This window comes from Labeo rohita, chromosome 17 (genome assembly GCF_022985175.1).
Source record: "Labeo rohita strain BAU-BD-2019 chromosome 17, IGBB_LRoh.1.0, whole genome shotgun sequence".
Lineage (NCBI taxonomy): Eukaryota > Metazoa > Chordata > Actinopteri > Cypriniformes > Cyprinidae > Labeo > Labeo rohita.
The window spans coordinates 28,157,265-28,169,523 of NC_066885.1; the positions used below are offsets into that span (position 1 = coordinate 28,157,265).

At 35.6% G+C, this 12,259-nt stretch overlaps 2 protein-coding genes across 6 annotated transcripts in view; both read left to right on the top strand.

The window, feature by feature from the left end:
• Window positions 1–4,166, top strand: part of itpk1b (inositol-tetrakisphosphate 1-kinase b) — a 75,855-nt gene extending 71,689 nt beyond the window's left edge. For both annotated transcript variants that reach the window (XM_051133794.1, XM_051133793.1), the window contains exon 11: window positions 1,729–4,166. In XM_051133794.1, coding sequence (XP_050989751.1) covers window positions 1,729–2,048 — 320 coding nt within the window. In that variant the 3' untranslated portion in view covers window positions 2,049–4,166. The remainder of the gene's footprint in view (window positions 1–1,728) is intronic.
• Window positions 4,167–6,751: 2,585 nt separating this feature from the next.
• Window positions 6,752–12,259, top strand: part of eml5 (EMAP like 5) — a 128,942-nt gene continuing 123,434 nt past the window's right edge. For all 4 annotated transcript variants that reach the window (XM_051133784.1, XM_051133785.1, XM_051133787.1 and 1 more), the window contains exon 1: window positions 6,752–7,281. In XM_051133784.1, coding sequence (XP_050989741.1) covers window positions 7,085–7,281 — 197 coding nt within the window. In that variant the 5' untranslated portion in view covers window positions 6,752–7,084. The remainder of the gene's footprint in view (window positions 7,282–12,259) is intronic.

A 12,259-nucleotide genomic window follows, 5' to 3' on the forward strand; every position in this document is an offset into this window, starting at 1 on the left:
AACATATAGTAAATGCAGTGATATGGTGAAATATTCAAACAACTGTTTTGTGTCTTTAGTGTCACATTATCCTTCAGAAATCATATCTTTTTCATCAATCTTTTTGTAATATTAGTTCTGTCAAACGATTAATCACATCCAAAATGAAAGTTTTTCTCTACATAATATATGCATGTACTTTGTATATTTATTTATATATAAATACACACATATACAGTATATATTTTGAAAATATTTCCATGTATATATTTCATATATGTTCATATAGTATAATTGATATTATATAGAAATATTTTTAATATATAGACATGTTTATATTAATACATGCATGTGTGTGTATTTATATATTCATAATAAACATACACAGTACACACACGTGTATATATATGTAAACAAAAACTTATATTTTGAATGCAGTTAATCAAGATTAATTGTTTGGCAGTGCTAAACAATATAAACTGTTTTGCCGCTTAATAGTTTTGTGGAAACCACAACCAGAACGTTCAAAAGAACAGAATTTATTTCAAATAGAAATCTTTTGTAACATCATAAATGTCTTTACTGTCACTTGATCAATTTAAGTAGTCATTCGCTTAATCATTTTCTTTCGAAAATGTTTGTATCTGTATCAGTAAAAAATATGTGCAAGATGATGAAAAGGGAAAATACGTAGGACAGTCTTATAATCTAGTAATTCGAATAAACTTCGTGTTTGGGTGGTTCATAACATAAAGTTTCATAACATTTTCAATGTTTTGCTTGAAGTAAAAGATTTGGCATATTTTCTCTACATTTAGAATACATGTGAATGTATTTATTTTTAATCTTTATTTTCAACGTATTTTTTAAAATAAACTAGTTTTTGAGAGCCATATCATGTTTTCCTGGAGTCAGATTTTGATAACATGAACTAACAATATTAAGAAAAAGGACAGTACGAGTTGGAGTGACTGTCAGGACATGTCCGAAAGTGAGTTTTGAATTGGTTGAAAATTGATTTACATGGAAGTCTGTGCAGTTTCAGACAATTCAGTATTCAGGTAACAACACAGTATTACGAATCAAGTGTATGTAAACTTTTGAACAGGGTCGTTTTTATGAATTCAAGTATTATTTTTCTTTTGTGGACTGTATGTAAACATCTTTTATGTTAAATATCTTATTCAAATTGGTACCAAATGAAAAACAACATGCATTTTGTATGATCCCTCTTATTTTGATACTCTAGGTGTCCTATAGAGTTTAGCTCCAACTTTAGCTGTTTATTTTTTTGTTTTTTGTTTTATGTGTTTTTTTTTTTTTTTTTTTTTTTTTTTTTTTAATATTAATATATTATACTGCCAAATGTGGTATAACTAAAATAACTTAAATGTAAAAGGCTACTTTGTTGTCATGTGACAAGAATCCTTAACCATAAACTATAATTAGTTATGTTATCAAATTCTATGACTCCAGAAAAACATGATATGGCTCTCCTGCAGAGTTTAGCTACAACTTAGCTGGTTCAGGAGTGTTTGATTAGGGTTGGAGCTAAACTCTGCAGGACACTGGCCCTCCAGGACGAAGTTGTTTGTGACCCCTGCAATAAACTCTCGCTTCACATAAACAGCTGCTCCGTCTCACACACATGAAAAAACATATCACGTGTGCTTCTGTGCGAAACATGAAAAAGAAACATCTTCATGACCCCAGATATTATTCATTGCAACCTGTTTTTACTCTTCTCAGGATATGAGGGTGTCCCAGAGTTCTTTAGTGATCTCCTCAACCACATCATCAGCGTCCTCCAAGACCACTCCTCCAGTGACACCTCGGCCCCGCCGCCTCCCGGCCAGCTGCCCGCTTTAGGCGCAGGAGAGCGCAACTGCGCCCCGTCCCAGGAGTGCTGCGGCATGCTCGGCAAAGAGTCGGACAGCAGCCCCTGGATCGTAGAGGGCGACGGTGGTCTGAAAGGCCCGCGTCAGAGACTGGGCTGCAACACGGCCATGTCCCCCAACTTCCAACAGCACTGCGTGTCCACGATAGCCACTAAAGCCTCGTCACAATGACTGCCGTCTCCCCCCTGCCTCCCCCGTCCCGTCCTGTCCCGCCATCCTTTCCTGAACAAATTGTGAAGACAAACTGAATAATATACAATAACAATAATAACTATTATACTGATAATATATCTGTAATCCAAAATAAACTATATTGGGAATAATCATAATGATGTTGATAATGGGCATTGGATTCGATCTCCTACGCCTTTGTATGTTTTATTTTTTTTTTAAATTTGCTTTCTCTTCAGTCTAACAACTCAGTACTGTAACGTGAATTGTTGGGAAATCAACATTTTTTTTTTTTAAATCAGTTTTAATTTGAATCACAGTGAAAAATTTGTGGATGTAAACACACTAGGCATGTTGGATATTTAAGCCTGAGAAAAGTTTCTGAAGTGTTTTTGTTGCTAATGGAAAAGACTAACGGATGTCAGTGTTTTAAATGACACTGAACACAAACGCACCCAGTAATCTAACAAACGGGACACCTAAAATGTCTTTGTGCTCTGTATTTAGTGGCAATCCTATATTGTGATGATCCACAGTGTATATCGTTGTGCAGCGTCTACAAATCTGCTCCGTAAGCCGAACGAAGCAGATCTCGTAGGCCGTGTGCCACTGTGTTTGATCTTGTGACACTCCGTAATCTTTTCATAATGCTCCAGAAGACTTTCATTATCCTTTCATAAACATAGTGACACCTGACATTTTTCATGTGCATTTCAACGCATCATATCATACGGTGTTTTATGAAGTCGGGAGAAAACCAAACAATGTTCCAGGTGAACTGTCAACGATCATTAATGTTTTGATAGTTTTGTGAAAGTCGACTCCGAAGAGGCTAAAGTTCTACTGTTGTTCTTAATTTCATTTTCTTTTGTCAATGTTGAGTTTGGTTGGACGGTTGCAAGAGGATATTCTGACATTCCCTGTATGAGTGTGTTGTTTTTTAGCAGACGGTCCTTTAAAAGTTTTGTATATGATCCAGTTTTGAAAGTCATATGCTTCAGATTAGTACAGACCCTTGAAATATTTGAACAAACTGCGTAAGATGGATGTTAATGTATATGTCGGGAGTATTTTGTCGTGTTCTAATTGCAAAGAAGAACTTACCATTCCTCAGTTAAAAGGAAAGTTAACAGATTTGTATAATTTTACATATTCTTCATTATAAATACAATAATTGATAACTTGTTTGAAAATCACTAATGAATACAAAGTGTTTGTTTTATACATCATATAGTTAGCGTTTGATTTAAATCAATCGGTTTTGTTAACTGCCATGAGGCAGTTTAAGCACTAATTAATTTAAAAATGTACTTAGCTCTAACATCAATGTTATTAAAACCGTCTGAGAAATTTAGCAGTAATTTATACAGTGTAATAAAGCCAAAAAGTGACTTGCAGGAAGAAAACTTGTTTGCATATACTGTCCCACAGTTTTTTGTACAATTACAAAAATGATCATCTTATTTGTATTCAGGTTTAAAAAAGAAATTTCGCCCACTTAGTGCCCATAAAGTGACTTGGATCACTCCTACACGTTTGAAGACCAACAGAAAACAGCTTGTTTTTGTTCACTGTGAGAGGAATGAATGTGTGGAGATATTTGACAAACAATGTCTTAATGTGGTAAACAAGAGCGGTGCAAATGGACTGCTGTCGTCAGCATCTGCTCCCATTCTGTTCAGTTTATACGAAGTGAACATTTAGTGCCACTCCAGCGGCCCTTAGCACCTTACGTTAATGCTTTTCTTGTTCTGATTGGGTCCATTTTTAAGATGAATATTTTCATAGGTATAACTGTGTTTAATATCCTTTTCTATAATGACTTACAAATTAAATGGTCATTATCATTTTGATGCCATTTCAACAACAGTTAGCTGTTTTTTATTTAATTGGACGTGTAGCCTCTTGCTCGCCATGGGTATTTATATCAAGAGCGTTGAAAATATGATTAATAGGGTGTGTTCAGATTTAAGTCTGCATTTTGTACATCCTAAAAAATGCTCCAAGTGTGTGTCTGTTGAGAGAATGACAGTCTTCAACAGCCTTCAGCTTTACCTTTTGTCTCTGTACTTTTGCCTTCATTGTGCTATCAAATAGAAAAACTCCTCACCTACTAAATTTTCTGTCTCTATCATTTTTTAATTGGTGTCAGGTTTCATGTAAGGCTCATGGGTTAATCATGGGTTAACATCTCTGGTTACATCAGTATCAGAATGTGACCCAGTGTTTGACTTTTTGAAAGGGCCATTATACACTATTCATGCATATCAGATGCGTCCATGCCAGAAGTTCCCTATTATTAAGTTACAAGCACATTTAGTCACCTTCATGTTACTGCAGACCTATTAGAATTACTTTCTTTGATGCGTAAAGTGGATGTCGAGTCTTGCTGTTTAAATGTAGTTTAACTTGAAAAATGTGTCTGGAGAGAAAACAAAAACAGTAAAACTACAGTTGAGGTCAAAAGTTTACACACACCTTGCAGAATCTGCAAAATGTTAATTGTTTTGCCAAAATAAGAGGGATCATACAAAATGCTTGTCATTTTTTATTTAGTACTGACCTAAATAAGATATTTCACATAAAAATAATAATTGAGTTTATAAAATAATTATGAATACTATGTTGTTACCTAAATAATCCACAGCTGTTTTTTTGTTTAGTGATAGTTGTTTATGAGTCACTTGTTTGTCCTGAACAGTTAAACTGCCTGCTGTTCTTCAGAAAAATCCTTCAGGTCCCACAAATTCTTTGGTTTTCCAGCATTTTTGTTCATTTGAACCCTTTCCAACAATGACTATGATTTTGAGATCCATCTTATGCTGAGAACAACTGGAAGGTCTCATATGCAACTATTACAGACAGTTCAAATGCTCACTGATGCTCCAGAAGGAAAAATGCATTAAGAGCCAGGGGGTGTAAACTTTTGAAAAGAATGGAGATGTGTAAATTTTTCTTATTTTGCCTAAATATCATATTATTTAATTTAGTACTGCCCTTCAGAAGCTACAGAAGATACTTACATGTTTCCCAGAAGACAAAATAAGTTAAATTTACCCTGATTTTTAAATTAAAAAGTTTTCGCCCCCCTGATCTTAATGCATTGTTTTTCCTTCTGGAGCATCAGTGAGTGTTTAAACCTTCTGTAATAGCTCCATATGAGTCCCTCGTTTGTTCTTTAGTGGGAAAAGATGGATCTCAAAATCATACAATCATTGTTGGAAAGGGTTCAGATACACAAAAATGTTGAAAACCAAAGAATTTGTGGGACCTGAAGGATTTTTCTGAAGAACAGCAGGCAGTTTAATTGTTCAGGACAAACAAGGCACTTATGAACACCTATCACTAAACAGAAAAACACAACTGTGGATCATTCAGGTAACAACACAGTATTAAGAATCAAGTGTATGTAAACTTTTAAACGGGATCATTTTTATAAATTTCGTATGTATTATTTTGGACTATAGGTATACATCTTTTATGTGAAATATCCTATTCAGGTCAGTACTAAATAAAAATGAACATGTATTTTGTATGACCCCTCTTGTTTTGGTAAAATAATTAACATTGAGAACATGGTCATAAAAAATCATGAAAATATATACATATATATTTGATTTCGGTACAATGGGAAAAAAGCACCAAATCTACTATGCTTGCTATGCTAAGTTTTTTTCATTTATTTTGAACAGACAGTAATACAAATTACATTTTTTTTCCACCTAGATGTGAAAATACTAAATATTATATCAAATTATAATGTTATATATATACATAATCTGCGGTACATATATACATACAAGGAATAAATACTTGAAATATATTTGATTAACACATAAACAAGGGAAAAAACAGTGCGACACGTAAAATAGCCTATATATGCTGAGTTTCATATATTATATATATTCCTATATATACGAGTTTCAGTTCAGTTTTGTGACAGGAATCTCAAATGGCAGAAAGTGACATCCTTTTGTTTTCTTTAATTTACAAAAGACCTTTTACAGTGATGCATTATTAATAAGACAATAAATGACAGTGTCGCACTGTTTTTTCCCTTGTTTATGTGTTTATATATATAAACCTCAATACATCAATAAAATAACGTACTAAAATTACTATAGAGAGAGACATAAACTAAAATGACAAACTTAAAAACACTAAAACTAGAAATTATATAGCCATTGGATTCATTTAAAAAAAATAATTTAAACATTTATATCTAAACAATTAATAAAAATGACAAAACAAAATGACCAAACATTATGAAAAGAAAAAAATATTCAAAATATGTATGATGCTAAAATAACACTGATGTGCGAAAACTTGAAAAATGATAAGACTTTATTTATTTACCTCTATTAAACAAAGTAGATTATTACGAAGTTCCGTTTTCTGTTTTCAACTGAAGCGTGTTTGTAAGCTACTTTTATAAAGGTCAGTAACAGTTCAGCCCTCACAGAGTTAAACTAGTGCACTGTAGTAGGCCTACGACAAAAGCTATTAAACTGCCATTTGCGCTAAATGAGCAGGCCATACACAGCTTAGACATCTTACGCCTTCCTCCTCCTGCTCGCCATTGGTCCATACAATTTCATTCAACTCATCCTCGCTACCTAATTGGCCAGAATTTCTGTCCATCACTATCGGCGCTTATGATTGGCCGGTCCCAGTTAACTAATGCGAAAAATCCATGTTCTCAGGTTTTGACATGTCACTAGAGCAAAGCCACCCGTCCGATCAGAAGTAGAGAGAGTAGCTGCATGCCTCGCACATGTCACAAGTAGTACAAGCCAGACTCCGAGCCGAATTACAGCGTCTGGACAAAACAAAGCATTTGCCCTAACATTATGCAAACCGCCTAAAGTTGTGCACTTCACTTGAATTGAAAGATGTCGTCGATCCGTTTGTCTTTGGCCGGACGAAGCGGCGCTGACAGCGGACTGAGCGGATAAACGGGACTGAATGTGACGGCTAGTCGCGTCGGTGAATGAAGAAGCACCAGCCGTTCGCTTCGAAGCAAAACACGTCCGAACATGGCTGACAGAACAGCTCCGAACTGTCATCTACGACTCGAGTGGGTTTACGGCTACCGGGGACACCAGTGCCGCAACAACCTGTACTACACGGCCGCCAAGGAGATCGTGTACTTTGTCGCCGGCGTCGGAGTTGTGTACAACACACGGGAACACAAGCAGAAATTTTATTTGGGACATAACGATGACATAATCAGGTAGGCACATTCACGTGGATGTTTGACGGAAATCCATACATTTATCTTTTTAGACAAATGCACGCCAACTTAGGAGTAGTGAACTCAATGGTGCTAATGCATTCAAGCCAGTGCCGGGCTAACGTTACTTATATAAGACGCTGCTGTATATTTAATTGCAAGATTGAGAAAGTGGAGAGAGACGGAGGTGGAAGTTGCTCCGCTGAGGCGCTGTCCAGCACGCAAGGCTGCTGAAGGTGATCTCCGTCACGCTAAGCGATCGCTCGATCACCTTCACGAGGCTGGTGTGCTGGACAGCGCCTCAGCGGAGCAACTTAAGGAACAGGACGCATTCTTGCAATCTGTCAACGCTGTTTTTCTCATGTGCATATGCGTCAGGCGGACGTAAGCGTCGCGTCTTGCTGTTTTGTGGCGAGTTAAAAGTAGTTCAACTTTGAAAAACGCGTCTGTAGACATCTGCTTTCTCTAGCATCTCTGCCTGGATGTTTTTTTTAACGCAAAACGCGTCTCTTGTAAACAACCACTTGCAAATCAACCATAAATCGCAAAGTGTTAGGCTGTTTTTAAAGGTGCCAGGGTTGGGGCCATTCATGAATTGAATTGAGAATGAATGGTAAATTCCAATTCACTTCCTGGAATGGAATTGGAATTGCATGCAGCTGACAGGAAATGGAATTGGAATTGAATTGGAATGTCAGGAAACAGAATTGAAATTCCACTAAATTCCACTTGAGATATTTAGGCCTGAGAGATGCAATCTTAGCGATGCCAAATTTCAGGAAATTATGATAATTCGATGCAATAAAAAGTGAATGAAATACATGAATGAGCATGACTCTTTTTTTGTGTGAGTTGAGACATATATTATGTGGTAATCATACATTGAATGTATAGTACATCCATGAAACTTATCACCACTGTCATTCAACTATTAATTCATAATGTACAGTTCTCATTTTTATTTACTTGTATTTGATCAACTCTATTTCATACATTACTTGGTATTTGTAAAGCATCATAAATAAAGTTCAAATGTATGTCTCTAAATGCAATCACAAATAAATGCTCAGAAACAGCAATAAACGGAATTCAGTGGAATTTCCCTGAATTGAATTCCACTTCCTGTAATTCCAATTTAATTCCAACTCTGTTTTCTGTAATTGTTGTTGAATTCCAATTCCAATTCCATTTCCTTCTTTGAATTGGAATTGTTGAGTTCATTCCTGAATTGACCCCAACCCTGAAAGGTGCTATCACATTTAACGTTACCGTCGCCGTGGAAATCAGTCATTTCAATAGGAATCCACGCAAACGGGAAAATCTGTTGGGTTTGAAAGTGACTTCTCTGTGAGCCGTGCTTCATTCATCGCTACTATTGACTATAGGTGGACTCCTTAACCCCCTAAATGAAATGAACTCAAAAGGCCTATTTACTAATATACTGTTGAATTTTTCCTTAAACATATACATTGGTTAAGCACAGTCCTGAACGGGTTTTACATTAGAGTGTGTGAACACACTACCTGAAGTAGGATTGAACCACGGTTCTAAGAGTGATGATATTTAGTATAACAGCACTGGAGTCATTCCTGTTTTTTGTGTGGATTTCAAAGCGGATTTCTTTCACTAGTGTGCAGGGAATGCGAAATGGAAAACCCGGAGTGGATCTTTAGGAGCGATTGCAGAACAGTTACAGCTTTGTCACTCCGCTCCACTCATATGTGATTTTCCAGCCGGGTTTTACTCTGTACTTCATAACTTTTTTATTAGGTGTGGATTTCGGGTGAATTCACATCATACTAAAATGTACTATGTTTTTATGTTGAAAAGCAAGCACCACTAACCTCACCTCACTAACGTAAACCTAATCATCATGCCACAGATTGCATAAAAATGCACAAATTTATATGAATTAGCAACTGCTTTACCAAAACGTACAAATTGCCATTGGAATATGTTGTTTGTTCAGAACAACAGAACTGTTAATTTGAAATTACTATTTATTTAATATAATTTAATTACTGTAAATTTGATAACGGTAACTATAATTTGTTACTGTAAATATAATTTGACTAAATTAACTCATTTTCTGAGTAGAGTAGCAAAAAGAGCAAAAAAAAAAACAAAAGAGTAGCATAGTAGGGGTGGGTGATGTAACCAATACTGAGTAATTTTATTTCACAGTAGCATTATGGGCTAGATTTATTAACAGGTTGCACCAGCGCAAATCGTTTTTTGGCTTTAAAATTGTACTGTCAGGTTTTACTGAAGACGCACAGTGATGAATTAGCGCTGAAAAGGCGTGGACTCAGTTAATTTTGCACCTGACCTTACTGAATATGCATTTGTAGGAGCATAAAATCTATGGGATGAGAGTATTCAAGTGAATCATGCAACGCATTTTACTAACGCAAATTACTGGCATTTGCGTCATTATTTAACGCCCAAAAAAGCATGTCTTAAACTATTTTGCGCTTGAAATGTCTGCAAGTACTGTTGCTAGGAGGAGGCACCGCAGAGAAGAGAGAGCTTGTGGTAGAAGGGAGAGGATTTTTTCCATATGAATTAACTTATTGGAATGCTAGAAGAACATGTTTCGAACATATTGTTTGTCAGGCCAATTTTATGTCAGGAAATAAAAGACGACTTGGAACCCTCAACTAGGAGTCACGCAATACCAGGTCTATCAAAACATCTAGCAAATCTTCATTTTTTTGGCCTCCGGTTCTTTTCAACGTACTTTATTAACATTTACGCTAATTTGCGCTGCGCTTAGGATATTGTGTTAGTTGAGATGTTTCGACTGTCTTCTTCAATTTGTGCATTATTAGTAAATCACCCACAGAAAATTTTCCTCCCATCTGTGCTGTTTTGGAATTGAGCTCTTGTGCTAATTTGTCCTGTTTAGTAAAACAGGCCCTATATGTCAAGATATATTGGACTGCGGTCACTTTAAGACTTAATGCATGGATCCTACATGTAGACACATGCCTGATTTCTTTCCAAACTGTTTATGTTCACTTAACATGACTGTGTTTACATGAATATTCACCAAGACATGCACTTACATTTTATGTATTTGACCATTCAAGCCCAATGATAAATAAAAGGTAGCCTAAATAAATTCAATATTACTAAGAGTTTTTCAGTGTAAGTGGTTTGTCAAAGAATAATTCTCACAGTTTTATTTTATCTTGAAATATATATTGACACAAAGTGTTAACCCCAAATCTAACTGCAGACATTTCAAACTAGCTTTGTAGTTTTAATTTATTAGCTAATAGAATATTTTTCAATAGCCTTAACATTAATTGTCATGAAATGACCTCTATCTGAGGTCATGATTTAGGTGCATGTCCTTTAAAGTACATTTGACAATCATCCAAGGTTTTCTGTGTTTAACCTTAATAGTAATTCAGGTATTTAAAGATAGCTGTATTCATATGCATGTGAAGGTGCTGACGGTGAAGGCATTATAATTCAGTCACATGATCATCAAGGTTATGGCATCCTACAGGAGTAGGTATATGTGTGTGCGTGCGTGTGTGTCTGTGTTTGTGGGTGTGTCTGTCTGTATGTGTTGTACGTGTGTGGTGTTTTAGTGAGAGCTGGAGGGGGTGGTGTTCTGCCTCGCCGCCGGTCATCTGCCTCAATTCTCTATTATTAATTAGGTGACAGAGAAACTGACCTTGGTTACCTTGCATTTGTGCAACTGTGTGAATGGTTTGGTGAACACATCCTGTATGAGTACATACCAATATTTGTATGTAGCATAATTATGAAAAATTATGAGCACATTACAGTGTTTCCAGTCTTGGTTCAAACATGAAATTTGTGCCTAGGTACATACATTTACTACCCCCCAGTGTTACCCTGGTGTGCATTTGTGTGTCAGATGTCTCATAGGGACCCATCCATCTCTGGTTACTTCAGTATCAGAATGTGACCCAATGCTTGACTTTCTGGGAGGGCCATTATATGCTATTCATGCATATCAGATGCGTCCATATGCCAGCAGTGCCCTATTATTAAGTGATCAGCACAGGTATCTAAATACATAAAGTCATAAGCGATATGCGAAGAGGACAATACAGCGGAAATTGATTATTCGTACATTTAATACAAGACAGATGGATAGAGAGAGAATATAAAAGATGAGTTAACATTTTACAGTTATTGCTAAAAGCAGCAATAACTCTGTAATTTCTATAATGCCAGTACTTAATAAGGTGGAAAAGTGAATTGCTATGACAATCCAAAAAGGTGATCCAGAAATATAAAAAACCTTTCTTAATAGCAAGAATCCTGTATGAGTACATGTTCTGGTTATATTTCATCACCAAAATCAGAAGAAAAAATAAACTATGTCATGCATAAAAAAAAAGATTTTTGTAATTCTTGCATTATTTACATGACAAGCACATTCTCAAATTTTTACGACCATGATGCATCCTAATGTTTTACTTTTGAGTTTTAAGTGGGTGTAAAAAATTAAATCTTCAATATTTTTAATAAAATATTATTTAATTGGTTTATGAATTATACTGTGAAGTATTTATACATTGATGTACTGACTTTAATAAAGATTTGAATAAAAAACAAAACAAAAAAACAAACATGTGATACTAGTTAGGATACTCTATAATGATGTATATATTATAATGAAAATGAGAATTAAATGTGAATCCTGTTTCCTCCAGACACACAATGTCTGATTTAAGGTACTAAAAACACCTCAGTTTCTGTATAGAAATATACTTTGTTTAATACAGATCAAACACAGATATTTACAGATATTAGCTGCTCTGAGCTGTTGTTGACATGGCAGTTGATGGTGGAGTTGGTTTGTATCCTCTGTTATTTGCCCTTGAGTAGAAAGCTCAGTGGGAGGTGGAGGATGGAGCCCAGAGCTGAGCTACAGATGTTGAACAGCAGCTTGTGTGTGTGTGTGTGTGTCTGTGTGTGAGAGAGAGAGAGA